Below are 21,535 nucleotides of genomic sequence, written 5' to 3'. Positions count from 1 at the left end.
CAGACCCCCCACCCCATGAGAGTATATGCAATGCAGCCAGCCTCCTGGTGGAATAAATCTTGTAAGCTGCATGCACACTTTTTTTAAAGGAGACTCAAGCCCTCCCATTGCCAAGGGCATGAGATCTGGGATCCAGTGCTAAAGACCAGATCTCATGCCACCTGAGCCACGCCCAACAATGTCCACTGTGGCTCCCATGCAACTGGTAATTATTTGCATATCACTTATGAACCTGAAGATTCCAGAGAGTCATCATGAGTTATAGCCAATTATACACATTCTTCATGATTTTTTTCTAATCCCTTTTTAAATACATCAAAGCTAGAGCCTCATCATGTTTTGTGGCAGAGAATTCCATAAATTAGTTATATACTGTGTGTCCTGAATCTTTTACCAAATAGCTTCTTTAAACGGCACTGAGTTCAAGGATTATAGCAAAGACAGATTTCCTACGTAATTTCTCCCTAACAAAACTCTCCCAAATAAAATATCATTTCATAAACTTCTATCATGATTCCCCCTTGGTCTGTTTTTTTTTTTATAAAAAGAACAACATGTTGCCTTTCCTCAGAGAACAATTTGGTACTTATAATACATTAAGGGAACTGCAAGTGCATTGAGAAGCCAAGCAATGGTTATACCTTGGGTTGAATGTGTTTCGGGATGAGGGCGTTCAAGTTGAGCTCCGTGGCAACCCGGAAGTAACGGAGCGTGTTGCTTCCAGGTTTCGCCGCTTGCGCATGCGCAGACGCGGTGAAAAGCGATGCGTGCGTGTGCAGACATGCCATCGCTGGTTACATTTGCTTCTAGATGCAAACAGGGCTCCGGAACGGATCCCGTTCGCATCTAGAGGTACCACTGTAGTTCACAAGCCACTTACTCTGTTACAGTCCCAATGGCTTTAGTGAGACACTTTGGAGTAACATGACTGTGGGATGTTGCTTTCAGGGTGCAAAAGGACATATATAGCAGGCCTGTGTCTGCTCTTTCTTTCAGAGTGGTTCCCACTGCCAAAAAGACAAGCTGTGTGAGGACACAACTGAGCATCAACTGAGCGTAGTGACCATATTGCTGAACTGCACGTGGGCTCTCCCATCCTACCTTAAATAGCTATTTGTTCTCCTTACTTGGGAGCACAGTGGGTACAGAAGCTGCTCATTCACCTTTTTTCAATTCCTTGCCTGGTGGCTCCTAGCCCTGGGTTGCAATAGAGAGATCTGCCTCCTTGCTAGAAGGCAAACATCAAGAGGCTGGAAAGAAGCAAACCACAAAGGCTGGTTCATATGTGATGATGAGTCAGAGCTGTGGTTTGTTACCTCCCACCTCACCAAAGAGTAGAGTAGGTCAGGCACAATTTGAGCAGCATACATATAATGTTGCTCATTCACATTAAGCCATACTTTGCTTTTGACTATGGCTTGCTGTGATATGCAAACTAGATCAATGTGAAACTGAAGCAGCCAAAGTACTTGGGGAACAGATTGAAAGTATGATACCATGTGACTGTGGGCAGGATTCCATCAAGGAGCCCAGTCAGCAGAAGCCCTGTACAAGGACTTCCATTCATGCAATGGGACTTTCCCCCCTCTCCCTCATGTGCCCCAAAAACCTCAGAATAGCATGCAGAGGGAGGAGAGGGTGAATCATTCTACCTGGCAAACTGAAATGCAACCCAGAGTGTCTGGTCATGAGAATTATTTTTGAGAGCACCCCCCCAATGTCTGAGGTGTTGGTGGTTGAACCACACTACAGTATTTGATTTCTGAGAAAAATAATACAGGCGGCAACCATTTTGCGTGCGTCTGATTGATGCACAACCACAGACACGTGTGCCATATTTGGCCCTGGAAGGGGGCAGAGGGGTGTGGAACAGGCTTATGCGTGACTGCTGACATGTGCAATGACCCATAACGCAACCCTTGCACAAATGGGGAGTTGCATGTAGTGGAGAGAGAACAAAACACATGTCAAATACAAGTACACAGCTTCAGAATTTTATCTCCATGTGAAGAATGAAGTGAATGCTTAATTATGGTGGCAAAAGAAACAGGAAGAAATAAGAAGCTGCTCCAGGAAAATGGCTAGATATGGCCCCCCTTTGTTATTTTGGCAGTTGCTAAGCAACAGGCTTGCCAAGGAATAGCTAAAGCAACATAGCATTAGTATTTTTCTTAAGAAATTGCATGCAAAACTGAGGTGGTAAAGGCAAAAATGGGAAAATAAGTCAGAACATATTCCAAAAACTTTATTGAATATAAAGTCCCACTTTTCAACAGGAACAGTGACAACATTCCTAGGTAAACCTGGTAAAATACATAATTTAATCAGTACTGAAAATGCAATCACCTCCTCTGCTCATTTAGTCACTATTTTCAGCAATTCAAATGTAATAAAACCAGATTAGCACCTACGAGAATTAAATAGTTATAAAATGTATCCTCAAGCACTAACTGTCCCAACATCAACTTTGCTTCCACCGAGGAGTCATCTTTTCCTTTATCCTCAATAACATGACAGTCTCCCAGGCGTGCCATTTTGGCTCAAGCAATTCCCCCCGCTAAAAATTGTATTTGACACCAAATGGCATTTTGACACGTTGAAAAGATGGGGGGGGGGAGTATTAACAGAAATAGCACCAGATCCAGAAGAGTTCCTGAACTTTTGAAACAAGGGGGACTGCAACCTCATACAGAATAGGTTGCCCTCCTACTCTGAGATCTGCTGAACCCCCAAATATCAACACCTCCATCTTGTGTAGATGAAGTTAAATAAAAACACAAAGGCAGTGCTTACAAGACTCTCAAGTATAAACTGGACCTTCCATCTTTCCTGGAGATGGATGTGGGGAGCAATTAGCCTCCTAAAACATCTCTTATCCTGGGAATGAAACCATGCTCCTCACTGCCTCCTGCTGCAGTCTGCTAGCATAGTGAGATCTGACATGCTGTTTATTTGGGAAGAACTTTAGATACATAGCTGCCACTTATGATATTGACATAAGATCGGTCAAGAGAAGAAGGAAGCAGTTGTGACACTGACATCATTTGCTGGAAAGGGGGAAATCACAGCACAGGGCACATGGTCAGTTTTCCCAAACAACTCAAGACAAACTACCAATTATTATTTGTTTTGTTTTTTTACAAAATGCAGCCACTAAAGTTATGATCTGAAATGGAAGAAGAGAAGCAGCTTCTTAATCTATTCTCCTCATACTATTATGCTTCCACATAATCTCTCCAAGGAATTGGATTCACATAAGGAACAATGTTTTCCCTGGATTGTAGAGCTGCAGGAACTAAGGACAGGGTAAGCAAAATGTTAAAATTCAGCTACAGTGGTACGTCAGGTTAAGAACTTAATGCATTCTGGAGGTCCGTTCTTAACCTGAGGTACCACTTTAGCCAATGGGGCTTCCCGTTGCTGCACGATTTCTGTTCTCATCCTGAAGCAAATTATTAAGCCGAGGTACTATTTCTGGGTTAGCGGAGTCCATAACCTGAAGTGTATGTAACCCGAGGTACCACTGTATTCTGTAGTACTTTGCCAATTGCCTGAGCTCTGGCAATGTTTCTGGTAAATGGTTTAAATCTTTCTTATTGATCTTGAATCACTTACACATTAAAAAAAATGTGAAAGCTGATAACCTTAACCAAAAAAGTGAACACAGAAACAAAATGGTGTCAAGAAAGTATAAAGGTAAAGGTAAAGGTACCCCTGCCCGTATGGGCCAGTCTTGCCATCTAGGGTTGTGCGCTCATCTCACTCTATAGGCCGGGAGCCAGCGCTGTCCGCAGACACTTCCGGGTCACGTGGCCAGCGTGACGAAGCTGCTCTGGCGAGCCAGCACAGCACACGGAACGCCGTTTACCTTCCCGCTGGTAAGCGGTCCCTGTTTATCTACTTGTACCCGGAGGTGCTTTTGAACTGCTAGGTTGGCAGGCCAAGAAAGTATAAAAATCTCAAATACAAACAGTATATACAGATCAACAAAATATAAGCACTAAGCACCATTGTATGGGGGGGGGGTCAATCCAGCCACATCTACCAGCCAAAGAAGCAGCTGCAACAAGCTTCGCTTTTTATTTTTATTATTACATTTATATACCACTGATCCAACCAAGTTATCTGAGGATCTGAATTAACTAATGAGAGAAAATAAATGAGACAAATTTATCCATTTAAATGTTGTCTCCCATAATAATCAGTATTCTCTGATAAGAGTGTCCTCACACTGACCTCCAACAAGTTTAAAGAGAAAGTGTGCCAGTAACCACCCTTCCTGTTGAATGCCCTTCTCCAGGAAACACCTGGGTATAATCTGTAAACATACACGGACTGTTCTTTGCAGTCAATGTTATACAGCTGCCATTATCTGTGGGCTTATGTATGACTGAAAGTTTTTCAATGAAATTACAATTAAGTTACAGATCCAGATTTCTCAATTATAACTGGCTGTATTATTCAAAGTTCATTGGGGCAGCAGCAGTGGGAAAAATACAGAATATAGAAAAATAATGACCCAACCTAGATTAGGGCTGCCATACGGCAGGCGCCCGTTTGTCCTGGATCTTTGGCAAATAAACTGTAAAAAGCTCAACAACTCTGAGGTTTGTCTAAAGAAAGCTCAACAATTTCGGTGGTTTCCTAAAATACAGCTCAACAACCTCCGGGGTGTCCTGGTTTTTACTTTTTGAAATATGGCAACCCTGAAGATGTTTAGTTTTATAATTAAAATATCTCTGCCACGGATCTTTGATCCAACTGCTAATTCCACTGCAGGGGCCTAATTTTACCTTATTTACAGACAAAATGATAGCCCTTACCTTTACATTGCAAGCCTGTTCCATAAGCCTTCTAGCGTTCTCTTCAGCTCTGTACCTCTTGGGCAGCTGTACCCTAAAGAACTTCAAAGCTCCTTCAAAATCAGCTTGCAGAAGATCCTCCTTGGAGGTCTGCAATGAAACACATTGGAGAAGTGGTGTAAGCACAGAAGACAGTCACACTGGGGTTGTACTCATCATCTATTGAATACATTTAATGGCCTATTGCATTGATGTAAACACAAATCCCTATTTTGGGGGGGGGGAATCTCTTTCTGGGAAGTCAAAAGCATATTTTTAGATATGGCAAACAGATTGATGTGAGTGTCAACATAGAAATTTGCAAAATACTTATAAATAAATAAATAATACATATGCCAAGAAACACACACCAGCTATAATCAACAACATTCTCTCAATATTAAAGTATTAGTTAGTTGTGCTAAAAACAACATACAGGCTCTTAGCTTTGAGAAGACTTAATTTAAGACAAAGCTCAGCCTCCAAATTTGCAAAAGCTTTTAATGTCACTGAGTATCCAGAGCAAATTTCAATTAATCTAGGATAATCAGAAAGTAATTCCAGAACGGAAAGTACAACATGTAGGAAGCCATGAGCAATAGCACATTTTAAGACAGTACACACTGAAACAGAAAGGCAACCCACTGTATCTCAAACAGCTATGAGAGAAAGGATAAGGAATCTTCTGATAGAACCATTTGTCACTGCTGGGGTAACAGTGATTATCTTGTCTTGCTCAGTTGCTTTATGAACACAGAAGGAACAAGCCCCAATATCCCCAAACCTCATGAATGTGTGCTGCTAAATAAATTTGGCAAGAGAATTACAGAGGGGGTAATGGAAGACAGCTACCTAATTTGTTTCCAATGATAAATCATGATTTCTTTCCAAACTGCCTTCTTAAATCTGCTGACTGCAGCTCTGATTACAAAGAAAGGCAACATAAACAGTAGTGATACTTTAGCTGCCCTATTTCAGCTCAGAAAGCAGCTCTCAAACAAAAAAAGATGCAGAACCAACTAGATTTTGCCTTGCCTGTGATCAGGCATTGAATTAAATGGGATAATTCCTGTTGCCTCAGACTTGTACATTCTCTCCCCAGCCTTGTGGTGCTTACCTTTGCTTCCCATTTCTCAATCAACCATAGTTTGCTTGGTTCAGATTAAATAGCAAACTATGGTTGTTGGTGGTGGTGGTGGTGTTTTAAAAAAAACGAAGAAAAAGTAGGAATCACATGATACTCAGACTCCTCAGGGTTTGGTCACATAATGCCAACCTGTGGTTTAGCATGGTGTGCAGGCAGGTTGTAATTGCAATGTCTTAAATTTTCTGGCTTTTTTTGCTTAAATAGAGTTGTTAATAATAATGTTAGAGAGAATGGGCCTATATCAGTTAAGACATCCATGGAATTATTTTGAGCACCAGCAAAATTAGCCTGAAGTGTGTAATATTTGAATGTTCTTTCTCCCTCTCTCTTTTATACATATCAGGAACACTAGAAAATCTCTGGTATGTATTTAAAAAGCAACAGTATCAGGCTGCAGGTATAGTGGTAAAAACCTATAATATTCAGGGTATATTTTCGTGCACAACAACAACTTTGTGGCTCTCTTAGTGGGAAGTGTATGGCGATAGAATTGGGGGGGGGGAGAATAAATTACTCCTCCTCACCCCATGTAGAAAACCTAAATTAAATGACTGGACTGCCAGGCTGAACATTTACAGGGATCCCTGGAACTGGCTGGTAGTGGTGGGGTAGCACAAGTTTTTAACTGAGCCCCAAAATCCCATTTAAAAGCCCTAGAAGTACCTGGCATGATACTTCATGATTGGTATGTGAAAAACATAAACTTTGAAGCATGTAAAATACTGGAGATGTGATACTGAGATAGCAGGTTTCATGTATATCTGACTGTATTGCTTCAAGATTACAGTTTTTTTCAGTTGATCAAGGAAGCCACAAGTGAGCCACCACAAAATCTTTTATATGCAATCTCTTTTTTGAGAATGTCAAGAAATCTACTGATGGAATTATATGGTTGATAAGGGGAGAATCTTTAACTATTACCTTTCACAGAAATTCAGTAGTTATAGGATGAGTGCAGGAGACACCGGAAACTCACTAAATGGGGGAGGGATAGCAATAAGCCAGCAATTCCTGCCCACTGTACTGGAATCAATGTTATTCAAGGCTTGTGAAATGGACACCAAAATGACAGAACAACATAAGCAAGTGCAAAGCGATGGAGACTGGGACAAAACCCCTAGATTCACAATTGCTTTAATGGGCTCTAAAATAATGGTTAAATGCTTCAGAAGGATGGTACGACAGTGGAAAGCTGACTGAAAGCATCAACACAGAGGACTGAAAGAGTGAAAGGGAGATAGGACCAGAGGACAGGAACTTTTAGGAAAAGGACTAAAAGAGAACAACATAACATGCACCCATGACATGACTGCATCTAGAATACGGTGTCCAGCTCTAGTTGCCCCATTTCCAAAAGGTATCACAGAACTGGGAAAAGTCCAGAAAAAGGAAACTAAAATGATAAATGTTAGGGTACCTTCCCTATGAGGAGAAAATATAAAGGTTGGTGATTAAAACGTGCACAAGGTGGAATATGACAGATGTTTACAAAATTACGGATGGTGCCTAAAGGTTGTAATCCAACGAAATTTATTGATGTCTCAGATAAGAAAATAGAACATAGATGGAATGATGGCTGCTAGCTTAAGTGGATTTAAAAAAAAAATACGGGACAAATTTTCCTTATCTTTCTGCAGCTCTTCATTATAATAGCTCAATAGAATCACCATGTCCAGAGGCAACATCCCTCAAATAGACCTGAATGGGAGATACTGTGGACCAACTGTAGAAGGCCCTGCTTGTGAGCTTCTAGAGGCTCCTGGTGGCCACTGTTGGAAACTGAACATTAGCCTAGACAAGCCTCTGGCTGACAGTCTGGTTTTACATTCTTATGAAGATAATTGAGGTTCTTCCCCTAGATTTACAAGGTTGTTGAATCGCACCAAGAAATGCAACATCAAATCTCACATTTTAAATGCTGACGAAGTTTGTTGAGGGAAGCTGTTGAGGTAAACAAAACATTCCAGGTTCCACCCGCAGGTGATGGTATCTGATCTGCTGAATTTGTATTCATATGCATTATTTTTTTTGTAGACGACTAAGTTGTAGCTAGTAATGTGTGTCCTTTTTCAACCTGGTATACATCATATTGACAATACTTGTGGCAAAACAGATTCTTAAACATTTTCAGGACAGACAAAGCAGCAGAGGTGCTCTTCTATTTTGCAACAGCATCACAGTAACATAAATCATTGCATGAAATAATGAAATTTTGAAACCAATGAAAGTCTTAGGCATCTGATGGATTATAAACCAGACAATTAAAAATTGCAATACCATCAAGTCCTGGATATACATACTGAGAGTCAAAAACAGAGAGCTTATGGGTTTTGTTTTGGCTTGATTATTTTTTAATATACTGTGAAGATGATTTAATGTCATTTGGGCAGTGTATAAAGTAAACTGATGGAATAAATACTTGTGGTGCTAAGAATTAATATCTAGATAAACTAAAATAATTTTAGGGATAAGTTTGGATCAATCAAACCTGTACGATTTGCCTGTCATTTGCAGTTCTGAAGGTTGTATGTCTTAACTTCAGGTTACATAGACATAGTTAATTTGTTCTAATTGTTAAGAGAACACTCTTTAATAATTTCAGATCAAAAATTTCAACTTATCTCTTCCTACCAGCCCTATTCTCATAATCAATGACACAAACATTTGATTTGCACTATTACTGCTTACCAAGAATGTAGAAAAGATAGTTTGCACCTTACTAATATGGCAGAATAGATCATGCTGATGCTAATAATGATGCTGATAACATCTGCAAATTGCAAAGGCCAACAGCTAGTACAATGAATTTGATGAGGTTTAAAAATAATGGTAATAATAATAATAATAATAATAATAATAATAATAATAATATCAAGTCTTAAACATTTGAGGGTGCTAGAAAATCCACTGGAAAATCAGATTCAACTGTGACAACATTGGCAAGAAGAGGGGAGGCAATTTTCGACTCAAAAGGTAATCTAAGCCAGTTCCCCAGCCCGGTGTCTATAAGGAAGACGACCAAGAGTCATTATGTCCTAAATTCACTGCATAAAATAGGGTTACCCTCATGCAACCACCCATGAAATGGATCCTTTGAGACAGCTGAGTGTTAATAAGAATGGCAGATTTGCTATGCGTCTATTTCTAGAAAACCAGAATCTCACCGCAAGAAGCCGGGGAACAAACAGGCGATGCCCCATTCCCAGAAGTTCCAACACTCGACAGGCATACTCATTCACAAGCTTGCTTCTTTCATCATGTATATCCTGGGACTTTCTGATGGGTGGTGCAAGCTTGGGAGCTGGGGTTGGGCAAGGCACCCCTTCTTCCATCAGCAAAAAACAGCAAGTATCCAGAGTGAGAAGCACTGTTCCCTTAAGCCACAATTTCACACAGTGGTTATTATCGGAGCCAGCTTTAGGTCTCTGAAAGACCAATACATTTACTGTCTACACCGGGGACTTTCAGGTACAGGCTCAAAAAACAGAAAACATCTTTGCTGAAAAGCACAGAAGAAGCTGGCAATTCAAAAAAGACAAAAACTTAAGAGATGGATCTAAAAATGTCTGAAAACAGGGGAAATGGCAGAGAATGATGCAGAAAAAAGGCTGCGATGGCCCAGCCTGCCTGTGAATGTGTGTAAGAGCAGACAGGAGCAGCAGCAAGAGCAAAAAGCTCAGGCCAGTTGTAAAGCTGCAAAGAGAAAAAGGATGAGCTCATTGCAATCCTAGATTCGTGACAAGCGTGTCTAAGCTGCTGCTGCCGCCTCTCACTGTGAATCAGTAATGAAGGGGTAGAAAAGGAGGGGGAAGGGAGAGGCGGAGGTAGGTGAATGAGCATGCAGAGGGTGTCTCAGAGGAGAATGCTGTAATAAGAAGCCAATAGTGAGCTCTTGGACAGATGAGCTCCCCTCCCAATCCACCTTCCGTCTACATTAGTCTGACAGCTACCCAAGCCTGCAGACACATTGTAGTCTCAGTGTCTCTTGCTTGGAAGAAGTCAGACTGATAGCCACCCAAAATACTGGCCTCAATAAATATCTGCTTTCAAATAAAGATTCGATCCTGCCTAGGCATACCAAAGCGGAGGGAGAGGAAGGGAGGGGAGACGCATCAGTCCCGCCCAGATTGCTGTACGAATGCAAGACCAATGGAAGAACAAAACAGCTGGGCGCTACTGATGCATAGACTGAAATGGCATAGGCTGTACTCCTATTCTCTGTACAGCACTAAGTTGCAGCTTCCATGGTGGAAAAGCTTCAGAGCAGCTGTGGGCGGGGAAATAGAGAACTGCTCTAAAAACATAAAATAAACATACTGGGTAAAAGGAGCAATACTGATTGGAAAATGTGATGTAGCAAAACTGTTGAGTACTTAACTTCAAAGGATAGTTTCATTGTATATGCAAATATTATTAGCATACGGGACATTTAACCCACGTTTCACAATACTGAATTTTTCTGAAATTGCTAAACATTCAGATGTAAATCTAATCTAACAAATTTAAAGTGCCAGATTATTTAGATTTCATTTTCTTTTCTTCATTGTAATCTGTTGTCTATAAAGACATTATATTTGTAGTCACCTTGTTTTTAACAACATCTGTATTTCACATTAAAAAGCCTATGGCCTGTCGATAACCCATGAGCCACATATTACATGCCCATATTGTCATGCCACAGATTTCAATGTGGCTGGGATAAAATCAGATGTCTCTGTTTCCTAAACAAAGATTCTGCTTGATTTGCTTATATTAGCCATGACCCAGACACACAGACACACACAGTCACCACAACCATGTGTACCATAATTTACCAAGAATTCACCTCAATAAGGGGAATGCTGGATTCTGCATATGAAACTGGTTTTATGTATATTCTGGGTGGTGAGTGGACTTTTTTAATTTAAAAAAACCACCCCTCCAACTAGCCCTGCCCCAATTTGGGGGGGAAAGATACACCACCATCATGTGACTAAAGAAGAACATCTAAAACAAAGGTTTATCAACAAGGAGAAATTATTTAAAGTATATTAAATTCCAGCATATCGCCGAAGACAAACATAGATGAAGACTGGTGATTTTCTGGAATGGAGCAGAAATTATCTTATCAAAGAGTGATTACAAAAAGCAGTATGGGTATAGCACAAGATCAGATAACTACAAACACCTACATGCAACAACTCTTCAGAAAACAGTGTTGTGAATTTGCTGATTATTGTAAATGAATTTTTCACTATAGTTCTGTCTAACTTGACCGTATAATTCTTGATTCCATTCCTAAGCTTCATGCCATTGCTAACAGGATAAAATCACAACAATTCTACTTATATCAAGGCAGCAGGCAGGTCTGTTCTCTCCCCTAGCTTACTGTTCAGCAAAACCCCAGACTTAAAGGATTAAAATGTAAAGACTCTGAACATAAACTTGCCCTATGTGATTAAGATGCCATTCTATTTCTTGTTGATCCTGAAACTTCATTAAAATAATAACCCGCCCTTCACCCTAAGATTGAAGGCCAGGCTGCAACCATTAAAACACAATGTTAAAAACAATTTAATACCGCTGTGAATAAAGATCCTCTCATCCATGACGTGATTACGGATGAGAATGTCGATCTGGCCTGCATCAGTGAGACCTGGGTGGATGAGCAGGGTGGAGTTGGTCTCACCCAGATGTGCCCACCTCGGTACTCAGTGCAGCATCAGGCAAGACTTGAGGGTCAGGTAGGGAGAGTTGCAGTGGTCTATAGAGATATTCTCTCTCTCTCTCCCTGTCCAGTCTGGGGCGGGAGGGAATCTAGAGTGTGTGTTCCTGGCGTTGAGCAATCAGGACAGATTAGGGATTCTGCTGGTTTACCACCCACCTTTGCTGCCCAGCAGTCTCCCTGCCTAAGCCGACAGAGCTAGTCCTGGACGCAGTGCTGAAGACTCCCAGACTGTTGGTTCTGGGGGGCTTCAACATCCATGCTGAGGCAACTGGCTCTGGGGTGGCTCAGGACTTCATGGCTGCCATGATGACCATGGGGCTGTCCCAACATGTCAATGGCGCAATACACGTGGCAAGCCACACTCTGGACCTTATTTTCTCAACTGGGCAGGAAGAGGGTGATCTGAGGGATATTGACATCAGTCCCTTATCATGGTGAGATCACTTCCTGATGACCTTTAGGCTTTCAGCACCTTTTCCCCTCTGGAGAGGCAGGGGACCTATTAGGATGGTCTGCCCACAGAGACTGATAAGATTCAGTGGGCTTCCAGACAGCTCTGGTGCTCCTGTTGAAACTCTGGCTGACCCTCTGGAACCACCGAATGACTTGGGCCAGTGACACTATCACTCCTGTGTGCCCTTTTTCACTTTATGAAGCCCATTTGGCTCCCTGGTATACTGGAACACAAGTGGAGGAAAAATCCGGTTGAATGCAATTGGAACACTTGAGGGCTCATCATCAAGTCTACCTAGTGGCAGTGAAGGCTGAAAAGAAGGACTACTTTGCTTCCTCCATTGCATCCTCATTGTGCCATCCAGCAGAGCTTTTCTGGGTAATGCAGAGGCCCGTTACAGTCTGGCCCAAAGGAGGTGGCAGAAATAACAGCAGCTCACTGTTACTTGTTTGAAAAGCATTTTGAGGATAAAATTGCTTGCATCCATCGGGACCTTGCCTCTGCTGTTACAGCAGATGAATCTCAAGGGGTGTCCAGAGCACAGTCTAAACCTGTTGTGTTGGACGAGTTTCAGTTGGTAAGGCTCAATAATGCAGACAAGAGAATGCCCACTCTTGGGCTATCACCACCCTGTGCTAACATCCTATTTCAATTACAAACTGAACTCAACCACCCAAGTTCACTAATAGAAAGAATGGTAAAAAAAATTAATTTAAACCTATACCCCACAAACTAGGAGGCAATTAGAGGGGGGGCAGGGAGGGGGTTATGGTGAGAGCAAGAAGAGGAAACTTCAAGTATGGAGAGGAAGAATGAACCATCTTCTTCAAGCCCATAACAATTTATAGTAAGTCTGCTGGAGGGGGGAGGAGATCAGAGATCAGGGATGGTGGGCTGCATGATGTTAAGTTAGGAAAACTCCCCATTCCATTTACCACTTCCAAATGCCTCCCACACCAATCTGCTATATAGCTATAACAATCTCAGATTTGGATGGTGGTGGGAAGACTCTGTACATGAATCACACTTGCGCTCTGATTTCTAAAACAGCCTCCGCAAAGTACAGAGTTCCTGGGTGAATGGCCGAGCTTAAAATATAAAACTGGATCGCAGGAAAGGTTTACATATACTATCGCCTTAAAAACTTATTTGGTGGCACAGTCTTTAGTAACCAAGAGCCCACTTCATCAGTTAGGAACACAGGAAGCTGCCTTGGTTCATTAAGGTCAGTATGATCTACATCAGCATCTCCCAATGTGTGTGTGTCATGTGCAGGTGTGTCACGGGTTTCTTAGGCAAACCCCAAATACTTACTGCGTGTAATCCTTAACTGGCATGATAAAAACCTCTTAAAAACTTTTTGTTTTGTTGCAACATTATGCTGCATTGTCATTTATAACCAAACATCAGAATCACTCAAGTCTTCATTTTAATACTTGAGAGCTGCTCCTTAGAGAAGACCTAAGGTCCAAACTTCATGTGACAGTAAGTTCAAGAGCTTCCAGTCAGAATGAACTCAGGCTTGCAAGGGAGGTTAAAGATAATTTTGAAAGGTTTCTTCGGCTATGTTGAAACAAGAGGAAGAACAAGCAAGTCGTAAGTCCCTTGCATGGAGAAGATGGAGAAATGCTATTGGGTAACAGAGAGAAGACAGAACTGCTCAACACTTACTCTGCCTGTTGTCACCCAACAGGAAAGCAATGCCCAATCTTGTGATAAGGAGGGAGCTGTAGCCCAAGATAGGAAAGGAGGCAGTAAGGGAACACCTGACTACTTTAAATGAATTCAAATCTCCAGGGCCTGGTGAACTGCACCTAAGGGTACTAAAGGAGCTTGCTGATGAAATCTCAGAGTCTCTGTCTATAATCTTTGAGAATTCTTGGAGAACAGATAAGGTCCCTGTGGACTGGAAGCAGGCAAATGTTGCCTCCATATTCAAGGGGGGAGGGGAGAAGGCCCAGGTAACTACCGACCAGTGAGCTTGACACTGATACCAGAGAAGGCCCTAGAACACATAATTAAACAGTCTGTGAGCACTTAGGAAACAATGCTGTGATTACCAAGACTCAGAATGGGTTTCTCAAAAACAAGTCATGCCAGACGAATCACAAGTTGAGTAGATCAGGGAAAAGCTGTGGATGTAGTGTATCTTGATTTCAGTAAGGCTTTTGACAAAGTCCCCCATGATATTATTGTGGAGAAACTGATAAAATGTGGACTATTCAAAGTAACAGATGAATTTGTAGCTGGTTGACTGAACCCAAAGAGTGCTCACTAACAGTTCCCTGTCATCCTGGAAAAAAGTGACAAGTGGGGTGCCACAGAGTTCTGTCCTGGGCCCACTGTTGTTCAACACCTTTATAAATGACTAGGATGACACCAAACTGGAAGGGGCAGCCAACGCCGCAGAAGACAGTATTGGGATTCAAGATGACCTTAACATTCTTCTTCCTCTTTTTTCTATTTCTGTTTTTATTTGTTTATTTTTATTGTAGTGCACTGCATTATGAAAAGCCTTAATACAATTTATTATTATTATTACTTTTCTTTTTAAAGGACTGTCCCCCATAATGATTTGGCATAAATGGACATTTGTCTTGCTGCGAATTTATGTTTGAAGACCCCGATGGAGGACATTATGCCCACCTGTCCTTTCTCCACTGACAACTTGGGGGGAGGGCTGTCGGTGACATCATCCACCACCTCACATATGGTTAGGGCTTCCTTTCCCCAACTTAGAGAGTTACCTGTAAACTGAGCTTTTTGTCTGCTAAAGTGAGGGCAGGGGGCATCTGCTATTCTTGTTCTGTCTGTGCTCCTTGCGCGTGCACACACACACACACACACCCCAACCCTTCCTTGCTAGTTTCCTGGAGTGATGTTTTCAGTTATTTTTCAGGTGGTCTCTTTTCAAGGATCATTTATGGGTTGAAGAATTGTCTGCCCTGCCAGTTAGTCCGGTGAGAGGGATGACTCCTCCCCTCATGAAGTACCCTACCTGAACCTCCAGTAGGAAATGCCACCCCTATCAGGAATATCCCCTATAAGGATCTTGTTTCATTCACAGTGAAACAAATGTTCATTTTCTCAAAGCACCTTTGTCATGGCACATGGCACTCTGCTTATATCTCAGTCTCTTTGTGCTGACTACCACTTCAAAAAGGCACTGGAGAGTAAACTGCAAGCAGGACACTGACACACTTATTCCATACATCTGCTTCATTCAATATAGTATTTCATTCTATCTAGTGCCCAGCTAGATGCAACAGCTCTCTCCCTATAACAAACACATAGTCACCCAGGGGGGAAATGCATAGAATATAGTGCTTGTTCCCAAAAAGAGCCAGCCAAGGCCCACAACCAAGGACATAGCAAGGGAGATCTCACTTGGCTCTACAATTGCTACTACTTCCTTTCGACCTCCCCAGTATGAACAGCAATGCTTGTCTGCTAAGAGACTTCCAAGAGTTGCAAGGGGCACCTTATCACTTTCAGTCAAGCCAGCAGCTTCTTTTGTAGGGGGAAAGGCCACATTACTATAGCTCTTCTCCGATACAGAATACTTCATATACCTATTTGCCTTCATGAACCTTTCATGCCAAGAAATAGTTTTATAAAATAATTGTTGCTCACACTGAAGTTTCCTATAATACGAGAACTAGCTTCTGATTCAAATCCCTGTAATGAAATAGACTGCCTGATATAAAACTTCTATGAACTGTATGGGCAGGCTTCGAACAGCCACCTAGCTATGGTGAATAAAAACTACCTCCGAATCACAAGGCAGGGAAGCTTTTATAAATTGGCAGGGAGGCTATCAAGGAGCAACAAATGACAACACAAACATATGTGGTCAGATAGGCTAGTAAAGTTGTTTGAGTAATTTTTGTCAAGTTACTTGTAAGGCTGTGAATGGACATAAAACCTGGAATAACACAAAAATGACTTACCTTTAGGAGAGCCAGTGCTACATTAAAGATTACATTCAGACCCTGAAAAAGAGAAATAAATGGTATTGATCCTGTTTATAAATTTTAAAAACAGGAACACCCCAAAACACAAATATTTAAGAACTACTTCTGTGACCAAGCAAAATTAACAGAAACATCAAATCAAGCAGCAAAACTGTTCCTAGGCTATTAACATCACTCTACAGCTAAGTCATTATGGCTTACCTGTGAAAAAAGTATTTGTGAATACAAAACTAACACATTAAGGAGAAGGCTAAATAACTCTTCTTATCTACTTTACTGCATATAGGGTCATTTGTTCATCATTCTGTTGTGTGATCCCCACTTTTAGTTTAAAGCAGAACAGCTCGGGGACAGTATTTTTGCTTCATCTGGTGTTTATCATCAAGGAAGGGTGGATTAATAGTATTCATAAAGAAAGAAAGAAAGAAAGAAAGAAAGAAAGAAAGAAAGAGATGCTAGATTAGAATTCTGCACAAGCACTCACATATGTTAGGCTCACATGGTTCCTCCTCCCCATATGACCCATGATCAGAAACATAAAACTGCAGTGAGTTGCAATTCAGAGTTTGCCCTGAAACCAGGACTGCTAACTATGATTTGCTGCTAAGTGTGATTAGAATATTCCAATGGCAGAGTGCGGAGGGGAGAGGATGTAAGTGACCTCAAGGCTCATGATTTAGCAGCCAGCTCTAGTAACTTACAAATGGTACTGGCCACAGTCTGGTACAAAATTAAACATGCTAAAGTGGTATTCATTTAAACAGGGTCACAAATACAAAAGGAATATTTTTTAATCATATAGTGTAAGCAAACCAGATTTCATCCACTAGATGTCAGAATTGTAACAGTAATTAAACTCCAGTAGCCAGCAGCAGTTACTTTACATATCCTGAACATAATGTGTCACAGGTCTTTACATACAGTACAACAGGGGTCGGTGAGGTTTACCTCGCCTGGGCCGGTTCACTCCAGCGGAGATCCCTCTGTGAGCCAGAACGCACGCATTTTTCCAATGCCGGCGTCTGCACAGAAGCGATTTCCAGCATCTGCACATGCACAGGTGTGATTTCCGGCACTGTGGAAGCGAGTCCCCGCACCACACTGCGTCGGTTTAGAGCAGCACGCAGGGACTCACCAAGCACGCGGCTCGGTTCAGGGGCAGCTCGTGGGCTGGTTAAACGACCCCGTGGGCCACTTGTGGCCCATGGGCCTTAGGTTGCCGACCCCTGCAGTACAAGATGTTGAATGATAATGGCTCAATTCAAACATAAAACCAAATCATGGTTTGGTGATCAGCATTGTCGCTGTGGGATCACACATTCCCTCTTCCTACCCGTGTGGAAGCCTTAGTCATAGTCTGCTGGACCATACAAATTGGTAAAGCACACCTCAATCAATGCCCAAGCATTATTTCTCTGGGCTGTTACAAACATGAAACGTGGCCAACCCCTACCCTACCCCACTCCCCCAAAACGACTTTGTACATTTTGAAAACTGCAGAATGGGTTGGTATCCTCGTAACTACTTAGGTCTCTTTGTTAAAGCTCCTTAGATTTCTGTTTGTCACTTTCGTTTAATTAATATAGTTTGTGCTGCTGCTTTAGGCTATATACACAAATCAGACACAAACGCCCTTTAGACATTAGATTTTGAGGAAAGGGTACAATGCCAATTCTTCTACACACTAGGTTCATTTGTAGGGCTGGGCAATGTCAGGTTTTCACCACACCAACGTTATATCACCACACCAACCAAACATCGCAGCCTGGTGATACACCACAATGTCGAAACAATAAGCTGCATTGGCCCAAGCCAGTATGAGGACCAGAGCGATGACAGCTTCACCCAGCAGTATAACATGGGTGAAACCACCGCTGCTCCTGAGTCCCTCTGCTACTGGCGGCCTGAAGCTGGTAGCAGAGGACTCAGGAGCAGTGTCTGTTTTACCTGCAATATACCCGGGTGAAGCCCCCATCACAGTCTGCCCCTCATACCAGTCCTGAGCAATGTATCGATACATCACCCAGGCCTACCCATTTGTTCATTTATGTCTCTGGGGCCTGCAAATCATATTAGCAGTGCGCTGCTCTTATTTCTGTATAAGGTCTACGTCGCTTTCAGTCTGAATGTTGAAAAGTAAACTAAAGTGTATGAGGCAAATTGATTTAAACTTCATAGTGTGTATGGGGGTGGCACTTTGAAGCAGCCGAAACCACCTTTTTAGAAAGCAGATTTCTCCTTTATCAAGTAGCCTCAATTATTCAAATAAATCTTATAGTGGAGAAAGGGCATAAAGTCAGAAAAATTATCCCACAATCATTCCAGTTCTTTAAAAAAAAAGGCAACTTTGGGAAGAGGTTATACATAGCACCTTGTTGAATGGAACAATCCACTGCTTTCTATTTCCCCATGTATTATTGTAGAGTATCTCCCAACCTCCCTAAAGCCAATTTTGGGGGGTATGATGGGAGGAGAGGGGAGAAAACCCTGTTGCACTAGCAGGAACCATGGCAGAGTAACCCACATTATTTTAAGACAACAGAGTAAGTGTAAGAGCATTCCCATATAATATTCTCATTTAATACAAGTAGTCTTCCTTCAGATCCAATAACAAAAGCTCAAAAAAAGTGGCAATTCATTTCATGCAAAGCAAGACTCTTCAGATTGAAGGTGGTTTTATTTTACCTCACAAAGGAGTAAATCAATTATGTGGAAGACCATGCAGAGTGGGAACTTGGCAGTGAAGAGGGTGAGGAACCACTGGGATGCATACATGTGAGCTTCCAAGTTCTGTTTCAAGAAATGGTTATACAAATCCGGAAGCTGCTCCTAGAGGTAAAAGAAAAAGTTGACTCCATCTTCTGCTCTCTGAAGTATTTCTTTCTATGCAGACTTCTAACAATGAAATAATTCATTACAAATGCTAGCATGCCAAAATACATTTTAAGTTGATACCCGTTTTGCTATCTTGCTTATCCTACTAATATACCTACAAACACATACATTTTCTTATGATTTATTTCTGTGACACCTGGAGGGAACTCAACAACATTGGGATGGTGTGTCCTCCAAGAGCAGACATGCAGGGTCCACAGCTAACCAAAAGAACAATTAAATCAGGGTGAGTAATTAAATCCATGTACAGCAGAGGCAAAAGCCACCAGCTCCTCCTGTAACTGGTTAGTCTCAGAAGGAAAGAAGGTTCGAGCCACACACTGGACAAAAGATTCCTGAATTGCAGGGGGTTGGACTAGGTCAGGGGTGTCAAACTCAAATTCATCGGGTACCGCATCAGCAGTTTGGTCACCCTCAAAGGGCCGGTTGTATCTGTAGGACTATGTGTCCACTCTTTATTATCATAAATTATTGTCACTGCATTCAATTATTACTGTTTTTTGTAATAATGTAAGTAATAACTAGCTCTGAAAGCAGAAACATAGTCAGAATAATGGCAAGTAGATATTCAAATGTACAATTATTGTACAATTTATTGAAAAATGATTTTTGGTAACAGACAGTAATTTTATTGAATAAAGCATACTTCCATCTAGTCTAATTCATTGCCATTACACATTGCACTGTACATGCATTTTCCTCCAAAGCAGCCGAGCTACAGTCCTATTGATAATAATCAACATCTTATTTAAAGTATGCTGCACCTAATATCTAGGAGGGCAATGGGGAGATAAACCAGTGAACTTTTCACATGCTTACACATATGTACAGTAAATAGAATTGGGGCTAAACTGTTTACACCAAATGTTAGCTAGTACATAGATTTCCACCCTTTCTTGTATTTTTGTGGAGGACAAAAGTTCTTTACATATGTATCCACTCTGTGTGCATGTAAGTTTACAACTACAGCAAATACGATTTTAAAAGGTGGGACACACACACACACACACACACACACACACGGTATATGCTGGGCAATTTTACAACCTCTCCTCCCTGGGACCAAGAAGATCAAAATAAAAACAATATGGAGAGACTTAAAACATGCCCGATTAGCCCGGAGACCTGCCTTTGAGGAAAGTACTGTAAACAAGCGAAGGAGCAGGAAGGAATTGGGCGGGAGGAAACTTTAGGAGACAATCATCTACTAAAACCAGTTGCCGCCAGCAAGGAAAAGACGAAATATCACGGAGATCGGGAGGCAGCACCTTTCCCCCTTCCAGCTCCGGTCCCCGCCGCCCCCCAAGACTCACCTGTCGGGAGCCAGCTGAGGCAGAGAAAGAGCCCTAGGTGTTGCAATCGCCAGCTCCAGGCCATGGCGCTGCCTCCTCCACCCACCGGCCGGATCCCTCTGCGCAAACAAACCTCACCCTCTACTCCTAACTCCGGGAGGTGTTGGCCTTGCTTTTCCGCTTGGGAAGGGAAGCCTCGCCTTTTACTATTATTGTTATTGTTAGTATTATCTGGAAAGGAGCGAGCCGATGCAAGCAACTCCCTTCCTCCCTCGGCTCGATCTCCCCCGGCACCTGTTGCTGGAGCGCTTTACCATTTCCTCCAGCTGCGCCCTAAGGCGCATTCCGGCAGGTGCTTCGCCTCTCCCCCTGCAAGGAAGGACGGGTCCCGCCTCCCGACTCGCTACCTGAAGCGGTTCCTCGCCAGGCCTCTCCTCTCGTTTTTATTTCCCCGAGTTCAGAGCGAAGAAGAAACTTCCTTTGTACAAGCCAGATGACCCCTGGCAGTTTAATCTCTGAAGTTCTTCTATGTTCAGAAAGGCTTGCCTTAACACCCAAGTTTTTTAATGAATGAATGAATGAGCCCCCCCCCCCAAATCAGGCGGTTTTGCCTGTGTGCACAGCCCGATCCTGTGCAGCTTTAGGTGCGCCCAAGTTCATTAAAATCAGTGGGCTGCATTGTTCAAGCGTTGTTAAGAAAACACCATCTTTATTATTATTGTTCTTTAAACTAGTGTTCCGCCCTTCATCCGAAGATCTCAGGGGGGTTGACAGGATTAGAAATACAAGGTAGAAACACACAAAATACGTAATAAAAACAAGAGCAAAAGCAAAACGAACCAATACCCCCCCCAAACATGTAATAAAACACTATTAAAGTATATTGGGGTCAGATCTAAGCAGGCATATATTGCATTGCAACAGTTCAATCCTATGTAGATTTTAGGGAACCTAATTGTATATAGGATCGGGCAGATATTAGCTCCTCTGGAGCAATGCGGTCGTCCCACCAATAAAACAAAATGGGTATTAGAAAATGGAGAGCTGTGGACGGGCACTCATTTGGCAACCACATAAGAGGGATATTTCCCTGCTCCTCCTGGAAGATCTCCGCAGAGGAAATTCAACAGGTGCCGTCTTTTTCCCTCGCTGTAGCCACACCGGCAGATTTTCTGCTCGGCACACAGAAAACCTACCAGAAAAATGTTGGCAGGCATTGTAACAA

The 21,535-nt window shown here is 42.1% G+C and overlaps 1 protein-coding gene across 5 annotated transcripts in view; it reads right to left on the bottom strand.

Moving 5' to 3' along the window:
- RABGAP1L (RAB GTPase activating protein 1 like) overlaps positions 1 to 21,535 on the bottom strand; it is a 150,750-nt gene that overhangs the window by 48,228 nt on the left and 80,987 nt on the right. For 4 of the 5 annotated variants that reach the window (XM_053391190.1, XM_053391191.1, XM_053391188.1 and 1 more), the window contains exons 18-20: positions 18,809 to 18,952; positions 16,100 to 16,141; positions 4,824 to 4,952 (exon numbers count right to left, since the gene is read on the bottom strand). In XM_053391190.1, coding sequence (XP_053247165.1) covers positions 4,824 to 4,952; positions 16,100 to 16,141; positions 18,809 to 18,952 — 315 coding nt within the window. Of the gene's footprint in view, positions 1 to 4,823; positions 4,953 to 9,152; positions 9,737 to 16,099; positions 16,142 to 18,808; positions 18,953 to 21,535 lie in introns of those variants that run through there. The other variant, XM_053391192.1, reaches the window with a different exon arrangement.

Source organism: Podarcis raffonei, chromosome 6, assembly GCF_027172205.1.
Source record: "Podarcis raffonei isolate rPodRaf1 chromosome 6, rPodRaf1.pri, whole genome shotgun sequence".
NCBI classification, from domain to species: Eukaryota; Metazoa; Chordata; class Lepidosauria; order Squamata; family Lacertidae; genus Podarcis; species Podarcis raffonei.
Note: the sequence above shows the minus strand (reverse complement) of the source record. Positions and strands in the feature narration are given on the sequence as shown.